The 20,889-nt window shown below is 35.2% G+C and overlaps 1 protein-coding gene and 3 pseudogenes across 1 annotated transcript; 3 read left to right on the forward strand and 1 right to left on the reverse strand.

Moving 5' to 3' along the window:
• Window positions 1–1,619: 1,619 nt before the first annotated feature.
• Window positions 1,620–4,997, forward strand: LOC120191475 (midasin-like). Its single transcript, XM_039194422.1, has 6 exons — window positions 1,620–1,628; window positions 1,895–2,014; window positions 2,063–2,209; window positions 2,594–2,800; window positions 2,890–4,653; window positions 4,745–4,997. The coding sequence occupies exons 1-6, from the start codon at window positions 1,620–1,622 to the stop codon at window positions 4,859–4,861; spliced, it is 2,364 nt and encodes a 787-aa protein (XP_039050353.1). The 3' UTR covers window positions 4,862–4,997.
• A 2,621-nt stretch (window positions 4,998–7,618) lies between these two features.
• On the forward strand, window positions 7,619–11,125 carry LOC120191513 (annotated as a pseudogene).
• A 1,105-nt stretch (window positions 11,126–12,230) lies between these two features.
• Window positions 12,231–15,459, forward strand: LOC120191495 (annotated as a pseudogene).
• Window positions 15,460–15,872: 413 nt separating this feature from the next.
• On the reverse strand, window positions 15,873–20,889 carry LOC120191522 (annotated as a pseudogene).

Raw genomic sequence — 20,889 nt, forward strand, 5'->3', positions numbered from 1 at the left:
GATTCCAATACCTTGGACACTCCCCTGCTTTTTCCTGATAAATGAATGTTTTCAACCAATTCCCCAAACTTATTAATTGTATATGCTGGCCCAGAAATAAAACCCGAAAAGTATTTTGACCCAGACTGCCCAGAATCTTCAGAATGGGCCTGAGATCCATCAGCCGAATAATTTGACTTCTAATCCCCAAACCTGCATACTCACCAACTTTAAACTTTCCAACAGTCTGACTTTCTGACAGACCACATTTACTATCTTTCCTATCTAAGGAAAGTCTTGCTAGCTGTCTGTCCTCACTAGCTCCTCCAGAAACACGAAACACTCCCTGGTCAATCCAATTGTCCACTGACAAACGATTTTCCCCTTCTGCGCAAGTCTCACCTTCCCATGAACTGACAACAATCTGTCTTCATCCTTCTCAGACATCCTCTCTTCAAAAATATCTCACCGGAATCCTCCACCGGAAAATTATTGAAAAACGAACTAGAATATTCACTAGCTGATCCAATCTTGATACTTACTTTGTATGATCTTCCATACGATCCAAGAGTAATAACCTCTGGAACATCAAAAGGACTTTCCACCTTCAATAAGATTCTTGCCATTGTGAGATCTTCTCTTTTCCTTGTATTATCATGGATATCTACCACACTGCCCATCTACCAGCCAACTTCTCGAAGAAGGGTTCATTCCAGCATAACAAAGGAACACCTTTTAATTCCGCCATGCAGAAGGCCATTGGTACCCCGGCTTCATTCAGTAAAGGTTCCACTCGCTCGAACCACTGTTTTAAAACTTCTTCCTTCTTACTCCATAACTCCAGCATCTCCTCATGAGATTTAAGAACTATCATACAAGAATTCCAGACATAGCCCCATCTCGCAATTTGAACATCATGGCCTTCTTTAATAATGCCGTCCGAATGAGCTCCACTTGAAAGGAGTATTTGATAATCCCTGTTAACGACCTCTTCACCCAGTTGGCGCTGTCTGTTGGGATATGCATCTCAAATATATTTCCCTTGACATTCCTCCTCTGGATATCCTCAGACATTAGATCATTGTTCCCCCTTCTATTCCCATTAGACAACAGAGCATCCCTATAAGATCTATCATCCCTCCTACTTCTATTAATATTAACTCTATCTCTTGATTTTGAAGATTCTGCATTAATCTGACCAGCATCATTGTTTGAAGAAGAAAGCAACACCCTTGACCTTGAACGTTCATCCTTAAATCTGGCAGGACTAACTGAGATCTTCCTTCCATCAATCACAATCCCGTTTAACTCCTCAACAGCCCTCTTCAGATCCTCCTCCCTCTTAAAATGAACAAAGGCAAAAGTAGAGAACTTGTATTTTGGATTTCTAGTTTGGCTGGGAATAAAGACTCTCGTAACAGGACCATGAACTAAGAATAATTCCCTAAGCGTACGATGGGAGACCCTTTTACTTAGATTATCGATAAACGCCGACCAACACTCAACCGGAACTGACTTTCCTTTCAAATTCTCTCTCTCTACGTTTTTCTCTCTCTCCTCTTCCATTCTGTGGTCTGCTACCCGGATTTTCATTAATCCATCAGTTGTTGTTTCCTTTCAGAAAAGATCTCTTGAATTAGATGTATTATGTACATTGAAAATAGTTGGTATGTAATTAATGTTTTTGAATTGTATATGCTCTGATCGGTTTTGTTAAAAACATTTAAGCTCTGAATAGTTCTGGAAATATTTTGAATAAGTTACATGTACAAAAGTTTTAAATTACTCACTATTTTATACGAATAAATTTTTGAAAAGTCAATGTGACATTTCAGACTCGTATCCTGGTCGGATACGGGTTGGGGGTGTTACAAGGGTTGCTTTTGATAAGGAAGATTAACACAAAAATGTTCAGGAGCTAGCTGATTCTATTGAAAAGTGTCCTGAACTTGAAGCACAGTTTGGTGATGCCTTTAATAGAACAATTACACGTGTTATGGATGTTTTGCAAAAGTTAGGTTCATTTGGTAATTATGTTTGTTTGTTTTTTCACCCCCTTCTGATTTAGTTACGTTGGTGGCAGGAGAATCTGGTAAATCATTCTGGCAAGAAGACTTCCTGTCTCTCTTTGCATTGTGGAACACTCTTAGAGTGCATACATGCCTGGCTGGACCTAATATTGAGCTTTAGTGACAGTTTCCTTGAAGATTACTTAGTTATGAATAAAACAGTAAGTTGGTTCATTATGAATTCTTACAACTTATTTTCTGTTGTTTTTCCCCCCTGCCTTCCCACACGGAGCTACCACGGTTTGCATTTTTGACGACATCAAAACTTTTATGCTTTCTGTTCTTTGATTCCTCCCCTAATAAATTTTTTATAGAAACATTTTGCTCATGGAAACTAGTTATTTCCTTGGAGAGAGTTCTCAGGAGGTTTAGGAATTTGTATTGGTGGTACCTGGTGGAATAGTTTCACCTCTTGTTATTGATGAAGAAATCATTTTTGTTTATCGAATTTAGTGTGTTCAGTACAATCTTTTAGAGATTAGAAAAGTGGCAATAGTTTCCCTAGCTGGATATTTCTAATACTTAATCTTTATTCTTCTGTGCAGGTTTCTGTACTTACTCATGGGCTTGCAAATATTTTTGCTGCATTGTATGCCAAAGGATTTGGTGTTTCACCAAAAGACCAGGAAGATGGTACCCATGATGATATGACTAAAGATGCTAATGGAACAGGTATGGGGGAAGGTGCTGGGGTAAAAGATGTCAGCGATCAGATAGAAGATGAAGATCAGCTGCTTGGGGCATCCGAAAAGGTATGGTGGTTTATTAAATTGGACTTTACTCAGCTGCTACTAACATTTAATTCTGAGAAACATATTGAAATTTCACTCTGTTACTCCAGCCAAGCAAAGAACAAGATGCCTCGAATGATGTTCCAAGTAAGAATGAAAAAGGAATTGAGATGGAGCAGGATTTTGCCGCAGATACATTTAGTGTCAGTGAGGATGACTCTGAAGAGGATAATAATGAAGAAGATGCTGAGGATCAGCAATTGGAGTCTGCTGTGGGGGAAACCGGAGAAAAGAGTGAAGTGGTTGATGAGAAGCTTCAGGGCAATGATGATGATGACAATCTAAATAACAATGAGAAGTATGAATCTGGGCCTTCAGTTAAGGACAGTGACAAGAGCAATAGGGAGTTCAGAGGCAAGGAGGATTCTTCTGGTGCAGCTGATGAACCTGACGAAAATAAAATGGATGAACTTGAGAAGGAAACTGGTAAGACTGAAAACCAGGCTGATATTGATGAGAATGAGAACATTGAAGACCTGAACTTAAACAAAGAAGAAGCATTTGCTGATCCAACTGGATTGGATCTTGATGAGCCGTTACAAAATTCTTGTGAAGATATCAACATGGATGAAAAAGAGGAAAATGATGTCGAGGATGAAAACGGTGAAGGTGAGGAAGAAGAATCTGTTAAAGATGACACTGATGAAGGTAACTCGAATCCTGTTGATGAAACCATGGAAGAGATGGAGAGTGAAAGAAATGATCGAACCACAGAGAAGGATGGAATGGTGGATGCAACTTCTGATGAGAAGGATGATCTTGGCGATGATCACAAGGAGGATCCCAATTTGAACCAAATGGCTGCAAGGAAAAATGTTTCCGAGTCAGAAATTTCTGATATCAATGGTGATCGTGTTCCTGATGGGGGAACTGCGACGCGGGCAAACAGCGAGGCATTATATGTGAGCAATGTTGCACCCGAAGCAAACTGGGCTAATAGCAGTGACATCTACAATGACCTTGCTCAGAGAAATCTCACTTCCTCCAACAATTCTGACTTGAATATCATGACTGCCGACTCATCAGATGGTGGGAAGGTTGGTGATCATCATCCAAAATCAGAGTTCCCTCACCCAGATGATGCTCCATTTCATAAAAAACAATCAAACCCTTACAGAAATGTCAGGGATGCATTTCAGGAATGGAAAGAAATAGTCAGCATCTCTGTTGATCTTCAGGATGATAACAAGGAGTCACAGGAAGAAATTCAGGATGACAATGCTAACGAGTATGGTTATGTCTCTGAGTTTGACAAAGGAACGGCTCAGGCTCTGGGACCTGCTACAGCTGAACAGGTTGATGCTGATGTCAATGTCAATAAGCCTGATGAAAATACTATTCCGAAAGAGGAAGATGGTATCACTGATATAGAAATAGATGAGAAAATTTCTGATGAGTATCCTATTAGGCACTCTTCCTCAATCATTAAAAATAAGATCAACGATCAGGTTCAGGTTTCCGAGTTAGAGGAGCAAGCAAATCATCAATCCCTTGGAGACCATAGACATCATGATGGTGATCAAAGAAACTTTTCAGAGTGCTTGGTCTCTGTAAAGAAGTCTTACATGAGTGAGGATGTATATCAACTCTACAGACTTTCTACAAGTGAAGAGAAAATGGGACAAGTCCAGGACCTTGAAGAAGCTTCTGGCGAGGTCAAAATTAATGCGAGTGCTCTTTGGAAAAGATACGAGGTGCTTACAACAAGGTTATCCCATGAGTTGGCTGAACAACTACGTCTTGTTATGGAACCCACTCTTGCCAGCAAACTCCAAGGGGATTATAAGACTGGCAAAAGGATTAACATGAAGAAGGTAAAGAGCGTATATGCTACTATATCTTTTGTTATAACTTCTGCAAGATCTCATTTTTCTTGCAACTCATTTACGTGTTTGGAAATTATAGGTCATTCCGTACATTGCTAGCCATTACCAGAAAGATAAAATCTGGCTGAGGAGGACCAAGCCAAATAAGCGAGATTACCAAGTTATTTTGCTGTTGATGACTCCCACAGTATGTTAGAAAGTGGTTGCAGTGAGGTTGCTCTTAAAGCTTTAACGACTGTTTGTCGTGCCATGTCTCTATTGGACGTTGGGAATTTGGCTGTTGCCAGCTTCGGGAAGAGAGGAAACATAAGGTTGTTGCATGATTTTGATCAGCCCTTCACTGGTGAAGCAGGTCTTAAGGTTAGTGTTCAGAGTCCTCCTTGCAAGAGAATGGGCTTTATTTGTCTTCTTGTTGTATCTTGCGCTTAGGCTATATATGTGTCTAATCAATCTCTCTCTGAACTCCGATGCCACTGAGATTATGCATTTTATAGTGTTTTTTTTCTCATTTAGATCATGCGAAGTTTATTCTCTCCTGCTTGACTGATTTATTTTGTGAATACTTGTCTGGGACAGATGATTTCTAGTTTGACATTCAAACAAGAGAATACTATCACAGACGAACCAGTTGTTGATCTGTTGATGTTTTTAAATAAGAAGCTGGATGCTGCTGTTACAAATGCACGACTTCCTTCTGGACAAAACCCTCTACAACAATTTGTTCTAATTATTGGGGATGGTCGGTTGCACGAGAAGGTAGAGTACATCTATATTTTGCTGAAATGACAAACGATAGGGAAATTTTCTGCCGACAGTTTTGTCCAATCCGCATTGGTTAAGATTCTGATTTATTTACTCTGTTTATTGTTCACCATGTATGCAGGAGAACTTGAAGCGTCGTGTTAGAGATGTCTTAAGCAGTAAGCGAATGGTTGCTTTCCTGATTCTTGATAGCCTGCAGGAATCAATCATGGATCTTCAGGTACGCTGAGGACCACGTTTTTGCCAGGGAGACTAGAATATTTGAATTATTTTTGACATCCTTGTTTGGTCTACAGGAGGTTATGACTAGTCAGGACAAGAACAATCAATTTAAAATCTCTGTCTCAAAGTATCTGGATTCTTTTCCCTTCCCATACTACGTTGTGTTGAGGAATATTGAAGCACTTCCCAAGACCCTAGCTGATCTGCTGAGACAGGTAAATTTGGCTCAAGGTGATCCTGTGTATGTATATTTATTTATTTGACAAGCACGAGTGAATTTTGGCTTCGCTCTTGCTGTTGGCAGTGGTTCGAGCTCATGCAGAATTCAAGAGACTAGACACACTGTTACGATCGAAGGACGGAGATGCAGGGAGTTTGAAAAGAGCACGAATGAGTAAATATCCAACAAAACTAATCTGGGAGAGGAAGATGATAGACCAAATATTCTTATAGGTATAAATATGATACATATATATGATATAGCCAGCTTGGTAAAAGCTTCATTGTGAAATCCCCGTATCATTTTTTGAGGAAACAAAAACGTTACTAGAAACTCAAACTGAATAAAAAGACCAACCGGTTGTTTTCACTGATGTTCTATCGTTGGATGTTTACTCCTTTTGAAAATGATAAATGAAATTATCTCCAATGGGCCAATAGCCATGCATGTTGCACTTTCAAGCTACCAGAAAATTCATTGAAGTAACAAATATTGAATAATCCGACTTTTGTATCTATAATCTCTGTTGGTGTAAGCTTATACACTAATAATGCATATATTTATGACCCGTGATTACTAATGTGTATATTTTAAGATTCATTAACAATGTCATAGTTCTTTTTTGGCATTTAATATATAATTTACGGTTAGTATAAAAGGTTATATACAGTTTATTCAACTGAAATTATAATATATAATTTTTTAATAGTTTAAGATGATTATAAGATAATATTTATTTTAAAAAATTAATTTATTAATAATATTTTTAGATAACTATATTTTTTTATTTCAATAAATGTATAATTCTCTTTTGACAGTTTTAAGTACAAAATAAGTCACATCAATCATTATTATAAGATTGCATATATATAACAAAATAAAAACTCTAACAATTATTTCGTTTATTTTAATGTATCAATTTATAGTTGATTTTTTAATATTAATTTCATCTATTGTTGGCTGTAATGTTAACTTCTTGAATAACTTGTATCTCTTCATAATGTTAATCTCATCTATCGTTTATTTTATGTTGTTGATATATATATATATATATATATATATATATATATACATAAAAATGTAGATCAATCATATTTAAATATTTAATATTCTTTTATTTATAGATGAAAGCATTACATATTGAGCTAAAAATATTACTATAATACTATTAATTATAATCTAAAATAGAATCAATTTAATAAAATTTAATTAAGTTAATGTAGTTGTGATATCAAATTCAATCATGATTTTAATTATTAGCACATATCATTAGTGTTGATATGATAAAAGGAAAATGCCAAATTTTATAATTAGTACATTTGTACTCTAATTTGATCTATTTTAGTTTATGTATTTTTAAAAATTTTAAATTTTAACCTTTATTCAAATAATACAAAGATTGTACATTTAAGTTGCATGATTTAAAATTATCAAATTGAATAAAAAGGACTAAATCTACAACTAGATTATAATGTATAAACTGATAATAAAATTTATTTTAAAATTATTGTTTAAATTAAAACCTGAGATTTCAAAATCTAAAAAATGTATAAATTAGAGATGACCAAATTAAAATATATTAATTAAATATTAATCATGGACTTTTTTTAGGAAAAAAGGAAAAACAAAATAAAACCCTAAACCCGCGTTGTACCTTTGAAAATTTGCATGGCAATCTCAAAGGTACAATCCCTAATAACACGACACCCTTAAAAGACATCATTTAATTTGCTTTTCTCTCTTTTTCTTTTTTCTTTTTAAATAATAGAAATCCTGTTATTAAATCTCTCTCTTTCCGATTAATTTCATCTCTTTCAAGACTTGTCGGACCACCGGTCATTTCCCCTTCCTCAGGTCGTTGAAATCGAGCAGAAATCCGAAGACCCACATGCTCTAATCAGGTATTCCTGTCAAAACTAATAGCTTTCATTTATCGATTTGTAAATGTGCTTATAATTAATCCCCCCAAATCGTTCCTTTTGATTTCAGTTGTGTTGAAATTCCTGAGATTTTTTTTTCGTCTGGGTTTTGTTGGAATCCCTGAAAATTCTATATTGTTTTGTTAGAACCTGATGACATTAACTGGATGGATTGTCATTGCTTACGACAACTACCTTTTGATTGGAAAACAAGAGTCGAGTCGATCTTACTTTGGGTCAATGATGAAGGGTTAATGAGCATAGGAATTATAGAGTCAAGTAATATATGAATCATGTTCTGTTTGTTTTCCAAGTTAATTTTAATGGTTTGAAATGATAATTGTGGAACCGGAAATGTTGTATTTTCATCATTGTGGTGGCTATCTGTACCATAAAGATTGAGAATGAAATTATCGACATGTATTCAATTGGAATTTGGGTTTTGAATTTATCGTAGTATGGAATTTGGTTTTTTATTTTTTACTTAAAATGAGTTTTCTTTTCTGTGACTAATCAGGTTGTTAATTTTGCTTTTATATTAGTTTTAAGGGATTTTTTGAATGCTGAGAAAAAAGGGGAGTAAAGATGGTGAAAATGACAATGATTGCTCGTGTTACTGATGGTCTTCCTCTGGCGGAGGGATTGGATGATGGTCGGGATCTGGTAGATGCTGAAATGTACAAACAGCAAGTTAAGGCTTTGTTTAAGAATCTCTCCAAAGGCCATATTGAGGCTTCAAGGATGTCTGTTGAGACCGGACCTTATGTTTTCCAGTATCCTTGCCCTGGTGTCTATTTCTTGGATTCCATATTTCTTGAATTATGAAATAAGTTTGCACTTTCCTTATCAAAAATAGGTTTATACGTTATAGTTTCTCTTGAGTGAAAGAAATAAGTTGTATGTTTTTTTCAGTATTATTGGCAGTTGAATCTTAGTTATACTGTTACCTTGACCTAAGTTCTTAGCTATATCGTTGAAGGACGTGTTTGTTACTTGACAATGTGTGACCGTTCTTATCCTAAGAAACTTGCCTTTCATTATCTGGAAGACCTCAAGAATGAATTTGAACGTGTTAATGGAGATCATATTGAAACAGCTGCCAGGCCTTATGCATTTATTAAATTTGGTAGGTTCCTTTTCTTTATTGTTTGGCCCTTTCTTCTTTTCGTATGCAATTAGTATTTTTTTCTACCTTTTTTGTGCTCCCTCTTTCCAGGCTTGATTGTATTTTTTGTCTTCAAGATACATTCATACAGAAGACCAAAAAAAATGTACCAGGACACCCATACTCAACGGAATATTACAAAGTTGAATGATGAACTATATGAAGTTCAACAAATCATGACTCGCAATGTACAAGAAGTTCTTGGTGTTGGTGAAAAGTTGGACCGTAAGATATACATTTTTCCTTTCATAATTACTTTTAAGACATTTTTATGGCGTATGAATTGAAGATTAATTGAACCTTGCTTGAATCAATGCACCATGAGGAATGTTAAAATTAAAAATCACGAGTTTGGAAAACTTTGTTTTTACAATTTTAATGCCTCAATCTGTATTGCATGTACTGGTTAAAGGTGTGAAAAAATATTTTAGGTGAAACCAGTCTGTTGCTTTATTCGATTCTTCCCCACTTTAACTTTTATAAACTACCCTCTAGCCAGTAATCCAAGTTCAAACTTGGTTGATAACTGTATGATTTTAGTACCTGATAATTATATGTTTGTATTTACAAGTAAACACTGTTTATTGGGTAGAGGTTTTGTAACTTTTGTTCCTTTTATAGTGAGATTTAGCTGTTCCAAAACTTTGATTTGCATTAATCTTACGAAGGCCTGCTTCAGCTGTGTTGGTCTATTTCTCATTTGAGTGTCTGTGGAGTTTTGTATCAGTTCACATTGTGTCAATTAAAATTTCAAAGAACATGACTTCTAGATTTTTTTGCTCCACTAGTAATTTGGCATGCAGTACAAGGCAAAGTCATTTATGGCTGTATCTTGTTATCACTTCAAATTGAAGTCACATATTGTGTTTTCTTCTTTACCGTTGCTTTAATCTCTATCCTTTTGATTGACTGCTAAATTGTATTGCTTTCGACTAACCAAGTGCATATTTCTCTTTCTTTCTGCAATACAGAGGTCAGTCAAATGTCCAGTCGTTTGACATCGGAATCTCGCAGATATGCTGATAAGGCAAGAGACTTAAACCGACAGGTTAGTACCCTTTGATTAGTGAAGGATGAATAATCAATATTTGGGCCATTTATCTCTATCTCTCCCCTTATTTATGTTGAGGCATTTAGCTTTTGGTTTTTGACAATTTTGTTGACAATACTGAATGTGTGCTGCTAAGTCAATTTCGTGGTAGAAAATATAGGTGATATAATATAATCATGTTCAGTGACAGAATAGCTCCTTGAACATGTTATCTCATGATAAGAAAAAGGGGAAATCAATTTCTGCATTTGGCAACAAATTCATCAATTAGTTTAAGTTCTAGGCTTTGTTCATAGGCATGAAGGCAAGCATGGATAGTTACATAAGTATGTCTCCGCTAAAATTATTCTGAACTTTGATTGCTCCCCCCCACGACACGCACAAAGGAAGGAAATCATTGAGAAGAATGGATTTAGCATATAAATGCGATATGATTTATGTCGGATAGTTTTATTGAAGTTGCCATAAATCCCATGGGAAAAAAGATACTTTGATTAACTTTGTTACCTATTTCCTTCTACTCAAACTGGATTTTTCTTATCTTTTAAATGGAAGTTTCTTTGGCAAGAGCTTAAGCCATTTTCCATTCATTTGTGACTCGATTATTTTTGCAATTGTTCTTGATTCATTTAAAGATTATGGTTGTTAGCTATCCTGAAGTTTGAAAGTTAATTATGTGTTTCATCAATTTGCCTGTAGGCTTTAATTCGGAAGTGGGCTCCGGTTGCTATCGTGTTAGGAGTTGTCTTCCTCCTCTTTTGGGTGAAAACAAAGCTGTGGTAATTTCAACTGTGCTTCATTGTTTTATCAACTCATCATTGTGTTTCTCGGGTTTCACTGTGTTGGTGTGGCAGCTTGTTGTCCACACCCAGAGACCAAACATTAGAGTGAAAATTCTTGGGGGGGGGGGGGGGTTTCATCACACAATTCGGCAAATTTGGGGACAAATTTGCAATGTGGAATTGGAAGGAGAGACCCTACCTTAAGAGTAATATGTTCAAAGACAAGTATTCTTTCTACATGTCAAAGCTAGAGTAGAACACCAAAATAGTAATATCTACTTAAAGAAGCCCCCAGTGGTAATTAATTTTAGTAGTAGCACATTATTGTCATTTTCCTTTTATGGCCCATGCCATAGTTACTCGTGGTTTTCAATTTACAGCAACTAATGCATTCTCCCTTTGAAACTCTTGTTCAACGTCAAATATCTTATATGTTTGATATAATAACAGTTTTAGTTTTTAAAATTTATGTATTAGTTTGATTTTAACTCGAATTAATTTAATAAATTTAACCCCTTACATTTAAAATTTTATCAACCATTTTTACAATACTGTCAAACCAAACAAGCATGTTGAATCAAAACATTAGTTGAATAAATAAATATTTCCCATTAATAAATTATTATTATATTAGAAAAATATCACGAAAGTAATATAATATTTTTAAGATAAGAATAAAGATTAAATTGATAGAATTTTTAAATATGAAGAATTAAATTTATTGAATCTGTTTAAATTAAGATCAAATCCATAAAATTTATAAATTTTAAGTAATAAAATCATTATACTAAATGACGTAGTACTTAAAATTATACTATTGAATTTTTATTATACTAAATTTTAAGTAATAAAATTGTTATACTAATATTTAAGGGTATATTATATGTTTAGTACTTAAAGTATTGCTTTTGTTCTATTTTATTACCTAAATATTTTTTTTTTCAAAATTATACAAAATATTTAGTTTAGGTTTCAATTTGGTACCCGAACGTTAAAAAGTTAGCAAAATCACCGACTTGATATTTTTATACTTCTTTCAATAATGACATAATATTACTTTATGGTGGCACGTCAATATTGTTGATAAGTTTTTAATAATAGGGTACTGAAATAAAACTTAAACTAAACGTTATGTATGATTTTGAAAAAAAATAAAGTTTGGATACTAAAACGGAACAAAAGTAATAGTTTAAGTACTAAACATGTAGGTTACCAAATATTTAATGACCAGGGACCTGTTTGTAATAAATTGTTAATTAAATGATTAAATTATAATATATTGAAAATAACTCAATTAATACCCAGTACTAAAAGTGAGAATGAGTGGAAGCTTATCTTCAGCTCGACTAATAATGGCGTCGCTTTCGCTGTAGTTGATAGATAAGAATACAGACAAATTTAATCTGGACTTCTCTGAGGCGGGTGCCAAATTCTAAGAACTCGAAAGGTACGACACTGCACAATCTTAACAATCGGTGCAGTCAATCTGTTCTACCTTCAGATAATATCTCAAGAAAATTATAAAAAATCCAGAAGAAGCTTTAAGCTCCAATAGGTAATCTCTTCTTCTTTTTTCTAATTATCTTTTGAGCTTCAATCCATCTTTCAGTAATTCTCATGCGTGTTAGTATTAGTGAAACGGTAGTGGTAATTAAAGATCAAACATGATGTTGTTGTTCTATGAATCCAGGATAATGGAAGAAGAACCTGTTAATATCAATGAATTCAGAGAATTAGCGAGGCAATCCCTTCCAAAAATGTACTACGATTTCTACGCTGGAGGAGCTGAGGATCAGTACACCTTAAAAGAGAATGAGGAAGCTTTTCACAGAATCACGTGACGTGTTTCAATCGATTAAAGATCTATATAGAAAACTTGTTTTCAATCATTTTACTTATTATCTATGACATGTGAATTTGCAGTATTCGGCCTAGAATTCTTCGAGATGTAAGTGGCATCGATTTATCTACTACAGTGTTGGGTTATAAGATCTCAATGCCAGTGATGATTGCCCCAACTTCTATGCAGAAGCTGGCAAACCCTGAAGGTCTAACTAAGTCCCCTTCAAAGACTTCCGATCTAAACTTATTTCAGAACTTTTTATCGACTACCATTTTATTTTCATTCCAGGTGAGATTGCAACAGCGAGAGCAGCATCTACATGTGGCACGATAATGGTAGTAATGATATATATATATATATATATGAGCTTTGCTCAATTGACATGGCCTGAAAAGGCTTCCTGAATTTTGGTGTTGAAATTCTTGTTGTCTATTTGCAGGTTTTATCCACCTCATCTTCCTGCTCATTGGAGGAAGTTGCTTCCTGCTGCAATGCTATTCGCTTCTTCCAACTATATGTACATTCGGCCTTACCTGAGCTCTCTCAGTACCATCAATAGTTTCTCTTCTGTCCTTAGAAATACCATCACTGATTCGGTTTGCTCGGAATAGGTGTATAAGAGACGGGATCTATCGGCTAAGCTGGTGCAGAGAGCTGAAAATAATGGATATAGGGCTGTTGTAGTAACCGTTGATTCTCCAAGACTTGGTCGAAGGGAGGCAGACATTAAGAACAAGTGAAATATCAACTATAACTTGATTTGCTTTTTACTGTTTAGATTAATCTGCTTTATATCATTAAGATGAAACACTGTTATGGTTTTACATCATACATGAAAGATCATCTGCAGACTCGATGTACCTCCGCTGAAGAACCTGGAGGGTCTATTGCCAAATAAATTTATTTCTGTAAGTAGAGTAGTCCCCATCCAATTCATTAACTTAGATTCATCTGCTTTACCTTTTTAGATTATTCTGCTTGATATAACCGAGATAAAATTACGGTACTAGTTTTAACATGATAAATTCTTAATTGTGACTCGTAGACTTGTAGTACATGAAAAACTAGGTCTTAGGCATCTCAGTCGAATACAATGAACTGAAAGATTAAGCGAAAAAGATGTGTTAAGAAGAGTGTTTCACTCTTTCTGAATTCTCAATTCATAAAAAGCTTACAGAAAATTGCCTGATTAAAAAGGCTGTGTAGAGTCCTATTAGGTTAGTGTTTACATTAGGAGTTCTACTTATCTAAACAACTTAATGGATGTCTAACTTATCTCCTAAGTAGATAAACATAAAATACATCTTAAATACAAGGCAGAACTTATTTAATACTCGACTACATTCTACATGAACTAAGTACTGAATCCTTATATTTTCTTTTGCTTTTCTATTTTGTTCGGCCTTATTTTTCCCAGATACAATGTCGAATCTATACTCGAACAGAATATTTGGCTTATCGAACCTGTCCCATTTTTGTATAGTTGAAGGAAATTGATAAAAAGAAAGATATGGATTCATCACTCACGACTGTTTGATGTTCTTAATATGCATTACCTGTAATAATTTTTACAGGAAGGTGGTTCAGGTTTGGAAGCTCTGGCCAGTGGGACTCTTGACGCTTCTTTCTGCTGGGAGGTAACAATATGTGAATAATCCAAATTATCTCATCATATATTTCTATGATATAGAGGTTCCGCTCTTGCTTGAGGTTTAAGTAAAAAAGTGACTTTTCCTATGGTTCTCGGCTCGGGAATGTTATTTTTCAACCACCCCACAAGTCCGAAGTTACACTTGTTTGTTGGTAAACTTTTACTTGTTGACTTAAACACTCACTTTAGGCCCGCATATATCTAAATGGACATTTTTCCTCTCTTAATGTTGATGTTGATGAGGAAGACGGGGGTTAACACGAGAGCCATGATTCCAGTAGTCTTATTTGTTTAGCAATTACATTCTGTTATTTTTGCAGGACATCACATGGTTGAAATCTATTACAAACTTGCCAATTCTGATCAAAGGGGTGCTTACTCGTGAAGATGGTAAGGTCCAGGCAATAAAATTATTCCTCTCCTTTTCTGCTTATTAGAAGAGTACTCTCTCTCTCTCTTACTTATTTGTGTCCGTACGTTTCCTCTTGGCTTGTCTGCTAATTGAATAACTTGAACTATTAACAGCAATAAAGTCCCTGGAAGTAGGTGTTGCTGGGATTATCGTCTCCAATCATGGAGGTCGGCAGCTGGATTATTCTCTTGCTACCATTTCTGTTCTGGAAGAGGTGCTCTACTCACTATAGTTGGTGGCTGTTGCATAGTTGCAGATCTAGAATTTTATACATTCCAAGTTAGTTAAGAATATAGATCATCTGTCAATTTTGTCCTCATTGAGGTCACAGGTGGTTCTTGCTGTTAGAGGAAAAGTTCCCTGTTTTTGTTGATGGAGGAATACGGCGAGGAACAGACATTTTCAAGGCAATGGCTATTGGTGCTCAGGCTGTCCTAGTAAGCTCTTAAACTCCCATCTAAAACTTCATCTAGGAAATAAATCCCATGTTTTGTTATCGGACTCTCTTATGCTAATAATTATTATGAGTTTATGACAGATGCTATAAGAGAACTTTGTGTGCTAATGGCGTTTTCCAGGTGGGAAGGCCAGTCGTGTTCGGACTCACAGCAAAAGGGGAATATGGAGTGAAACGAGTGCTTGAAATGCTTAAAGATGAGCTTGAACTCACAATGGCCCTCTCTGGCTGTTCTAGTGTGAAGGAAATTACTAGGAGCCATGTCAGAACCAAACATGAGCAGCACCTTGCCTCAATGCTTTAAACAATGTTATTCAACATTGTCACAAATATTTTCTATGTACACTGTAACCTGATAAACTTTCATTTTAGTATCATGAGATAAAATTTTCTCAATGCCTTTACATGCAATCAATGTAATATAACATAAATGAAGTTTATTTGGGGAAGATTTAGAAACTAAATTTTGTTTTGAAAAGAGGGGATTCAAGTGCCAATGCCAAGCCTTTAAATATCACATCACTTGCAATAAATGTATTACAATTAATCAATCAGAATTCATAAATTGTATAAAAGTCACTAAAAACATGAAGTCAAACTTATAAGTCATGCCTATATATCGTCATAATTAACCATTAACATGGAGGTTACCATCTGGGTATGTAAAAGTAGAGAGTACCAAATATGCTCAAACATCCAAACCTTAAGGAGAAAACACATTAAGAAGCTTCCTAGTAGACAAATTTTAGAACTCGAATATAATCTGGAATTAAAACACTAAAAAGCCTTCTACTTTGAACTCGAATTAAAACCCACAAATGCAGGAAATAAGGATATTACCACAAACACTTTATTTCTTTATATGTTCACTGATAGTACATTAGCTGCTGGGCCGCAGCCACATTCTGAAATCCCCCATCATATATTGCCTGGCTTCCTCCAGCAGCACCCATTCCCATTGTTCCCGGCTTGAGATGATGCTGCTCCTGAGGGTGCATTAGGGCATGAACACCCATTTTGTTCATGGCAAGTTGCCGCTCGTAAGCTAAAAGGTCAGTGGCTGAAAGGCTGAGTAAAGGTGCTGCAGGTGGGGGAAGCGGATTTGAGCTTGTCCCCGGTGGTGTGGGCTTGCTGCCCCAAGAACACTGCACAAACAAATTAAAGATGTCAATTTCAAGGAGTTGAAAACTACAAGATTGAATCTAAGAAACATCAACCATCCCACAATCATCAAAACCTCTCAGTATGACTCGTTTCAGTATATTTACGGGTCAATGATTCAATGAACGTAATACCCAGTGGAAAAGAACACCTCATCCGAAGGTAAAAAAATACACATTATGTTACATGACAAACCTTTATTTGCTTGCCAAATAGGAATGACTGAGTGTTCCCCATCTGAATGGCCAAAGCTGCCTCACCATGAGTACTGTATCTCACAAAGCCAAAGCCTTTATCACGCTGAACCCGAACCTCCTCAATGACCCCAGCACCAAGAGAATGGAAGTGACGATGGAGTTCATGTTGGGTGACCTGCAGTAATGAAAAATAATTGGTTTTAATGGAGAACATAAGATGCTTAACAGTATAAAGACACTGGAGCTTTCAGAACACGACCAAATCTCACACAGTAAAAACCTTATCAGAAGAGTAGAGTTCTCAGTGTCAAAATACCAAAAACATTTCCCCCTACATGGTTCAAACTCACACCAAAAACAGTTGAAAAGCTTGAATCGATAGGTAAAAGATCAATTATTCTTTATACTCCAGATTGTTCAAACCCATTTCACTTGTCCTATGAAGGTAAACTCATAATGCTTTGTAGCACCCATTCCTTTTTTTTCTTTTTTTTTGTTTGAAAAATGTAGCACCCATTCCAGAATAGCTTGAATGTGCAATAAATAGAAGAGCAGTTGGAAAGTGTCACTTGCCTCTGGAGCAAGATGCCCACGTAAACCGTAGTATATTGAGGATTATTCTCAGGACCCTCACTATTGGTTGTCTCTTTAGCCTCCTCTGCATACCAAGGTAATAGATGTACATTAATTTCGCATTTGGCACAAAATAAAGATCAATAATAGGTTAAATAAAATGAAGTACTAATAGTTATGGGGTTTGCATTGAACAAAAGATTATGATTATCATAAATGTTTGATTCTTTTGAATAAAAGATAATAATTATCATAAATGTTTGATTCTTTTGAATAAAAGATGATGATTTGCAACAAAAAAAAGGGCACCGGATGAGCCATGGGTTAGTTCCACCACACTTTGGCATCAGAGCTCTGCTTGTCATCATTGCCAGTAGCACCCTTTGTTGCCCAGTTACAACGAATTTGTCGACTGCCAAGCCACTTCCCTAAAAGTATAAATTAAAAGCAAGATTGAAATTGACTGCAATGTCAATAATAAGAATTCACGCAAGTGATAATTCATCTAAAAAATCAGAGCTAAATACAATTCTTACAGCGCAACCACAAACAATTTAATGAATAAATACTCTACGCATGGTGATTTTACAGAAAATTTAAGGAATGGCATAATAATAGAAAAGACATTTTTTATTTTTAGTTTACTATTTCAGCAACCTATTAATATCACTCCAACATGTGAAGAATATGAAAGAAAATTTTATTACAGATATAAATCAAAGCTTTATTTGATGAGCTCAAACCTACTGACTAGTGAAGACATCAATCTTACCACTTAAGTCATTAATTGCACTTTGTGCTTCCTGAACAGAGAAGGGGGGAAATGAACATCATTAGATGAAACAACATTATAATAGAAGAGACACAGTCACCGCAAACTTAACCAAGGAACAGCACCTGCTGGTTGCGGAATGAAACAAACCCAAATCCTCTTGAACGCCCAGTTTTCTGATCCCACATAACCCTTGAATCCCTTAAATCAGTAAAGACGTACAGGTTTGTTATTCACTTTGACACCAATAAATCAATGTTGTATCATTTTAACACGAAAACACTAATTAAGGTTTACTAACTAAAAAATTTGCAATTATAATAGTCTAGGATTTAGTTTTGAAAAGTTACAACATCGTCAAGCATCTACGGAAATCGAGATTAAAAAGAGAACACTTACGAACAACTAGGATAGACAGAAAAACAAGCAAACAGCGTTGCATCAGTAACTTCGGGACTGAGATCCCCAACAAAAATGTTGAAGTGACCTGCACAGGTTATGATACTATCAAACAGCATAATTATGAAAAGAAATAGTCGCCAGCACACCATAAATATAAGCTTCAGCAAACCTGATGTATCTTCTCTCTGACCACTAGCATATGCCCAATTGACCTTGATCGGCTGTCCAAACCTGCAGATTGAATTATGATGGAAATGCACACTCAAAATAAAGAGGGAGATGAAAAAGTTAATACTTACAAGTGCCTTCCATTTATAGACAATATAGCAAGAGCTGCTGATCTACGATCGAAGTAGTGGACAAATCCATATGATGACTGCTCAAGTAGAGTAAAGAAACAAAAGAAAATCAAAAGGCTAAAGGAAACAAAAGAAAATCAAAAGGCTAAAGGAAACAAAGAAAAATACCATGCAATAAAAGATAATCATTAGAACACCCTCACAATTTCAGATAGATAAAAAAAAGGTGCAATATTGAAAATAATACCTTGTCCTTTCTGACAAGCTTGCAACCTTCAACAGGACCAGTACTTGCAAAAACCTCTTGAAGTAGTGGTTCAGTCACCTGTGTATGTATGTTTCCCACATACCTGCAGTTTCTCAAAAACTAAATAGATAAATAAATAGAAGGCTACAAGTAACTTTCTGAGTTGTTCGAAAGATGCAACAACATACAAGTATCTATCAAATTCCCAAAACCATTAAGCTATCAACCAAAGAAGCCATTAGCTTAAAATTTTGCACTAAGGACATTGGAAACATTTTTAATCACCAGATTCATGGAGGAAAAGTGTCTCCAATGAATATAATCACAAGCATAAAAGCAACTTGTACAGTTGTTTTAGCAAGAAGGGAAATAACATACACAAAATATAAAACAACAAAAGAGAAAATTTAAGCAAACACTCACACACTGCGGCAAGTACTTGGATCAAAACCAGGAGGCAGATTTCCACTTGGAATTGGCTCTATCTGCAAAATTAAAAAGAAAAAAATTGAGAGAGAATAAAAAAGAGGAAAAGAAGAAATGATGTACAGAAAAGTCCCTTCCCACTGAACCAAATTCTAAAGCATTCAAAACCAGAAATGAATATTGAGTTCTATGAGGTATCCAACAGTCAACCTAAGAGATAACCATCAGAAATGAGAACATCACTTCTCCAAGCTCACTGATACTTTCAACTTAATGAAAAAATAGGCAACATGCTTTCTTGCTTTAACCATGATCTCTTTTTTCACCTTTGTTTTTTTTTTCAGTGACAAGAATAGCAAAGAGTTTCCGCCTAATCTAAGTACAACATGCTTCCAGCAGAACTGTAGTCTGCATGTCAGAGTAAAGGATAAATGCAACTCAAAATTCTTTTTAAGTTTGAACTCCCACCTCCAAATTGATAAAAAAAATACCCGTGTTCTATAAAATTCAAACAAAGAGGTCTGCCAGAAATCTAACTTTGACAAACGGACAACACACTGAAAGTTTTCATATACTTTTTAAATTTGCTCATGATGATATATCAGAGGACTATAAGTTATAAACTTAAAGACCCGCAATGAGATTCAGGAACCATGTTTTATGCTCCACAACTTGGACTCTTGGGTGGGGGGGGGGGAGAGAGATTTTAGACGTTCTTTCCTAATATTAGAAAACAGGAGATCATATAGATAGATACATACATACACACATATACAAATAGATTGATTGATTAATTGATTGATTATAGGAGTGTGAAAGAAAAATGGCAACTAAGTTTACCTAAACTTATTTAATCATTTCTCAACATTGCAAAACAACGTGTAGCTTTCGATTAAAGTGGACAAAATAAAACCAAAGAGTAAGAAACACAAGTTAATGAGAAAGAAAACACCAAAGCAAAACTTTCAGCATGAGGGCTGCAATTTCATATACGAGAAATAACAACACTGGAATTTCACGCATTGAAAAAGTAAAATACTAAGAAACAAAACAATTTCTCATCAAATTTAACCAAAATTATGAGCTTCAGTTTGCATCAAGAGCATATTAAAGACACAGACTTAGTCAACCTAAATGCAAAATAATTCAACTTTCCGACAAACAAAGAAGAAAGATAACTATTAATGAACAAAAAAACACACATTCAAAGCTCTCAAATCAGCAAAATAGAAACAAATCCACCAAATTCGAGCAAACTATGAAAAAAGCCATCACCACATAAAGTTATCAAACTACTCAAGCTCTACGAATCAATCACAAAGAAGTGAGCAAACACGAGCTCGAAGATCAAAATACGATATAAAAACACAAGAAGTCCCTAAATACGGGAATATACGTCAATAACCGACTAAATAGAAATTGACAAAAAAATCGAAGGCATAAAAGAGATAAAGAAACAAAAAAAATAGCGGAGAAACCTGAGCAGGAGCTAAGATGCCAGGGTGATAAAGAGACTGTTGTTGAAGAAGAGCTTGTTGCATCAAGGCTTGTTGCTGTTGCTTCATCCTCTGGTGCTGCATTTTTTCTTTTTTTTCTCGGCGATTTACTGGGGAATAATTAATCGAGGTGTCTGGTTTGCAAGAAATTTATGTTCCTTTTTCCT

The sequence above is a fragment of the Hibiscus syriacus genome, unplaced genomic scaffold (genome assembly GCF_006381635.1).
Source record: "Hibiscus syriacus cultivar Baekdansim isolate YM2019G1 unplaced genomic scaffold, ASM638163v2 tig00004122_pilon, whole genome shotgun sequence".
In the NCBI taxonomy this organism is placed as follows: Eukaryota; Viridiplantae; Streptophyta; class Magnoliopsida; order Malvales; family Malvaceae; genus Hibiscus; species Hibiscus syriacus.

What these genes read in the sequence shown, in the direction of transcription:
- LOC120191475 (XM_039194422.1), top strand. An exon ending in TAGGTTCATTTGGTAATTAT is followed by an intron (nt 2,015 to 2,062) that starts GTTTGTTTGTTT and finishes CGTTGGTGGCAG; the next exon opens with GAGAATCTGGTAAATCATTC. An exon ending in ACTTAGTTATGAATAAAACA is followed by an intron (nt 2,210 to 2,593) that starts GTAAGTTGGTTC and finishes TCTTCTGTGCAG; the next exon opens with GTTTCTGTACTTACTCATGG.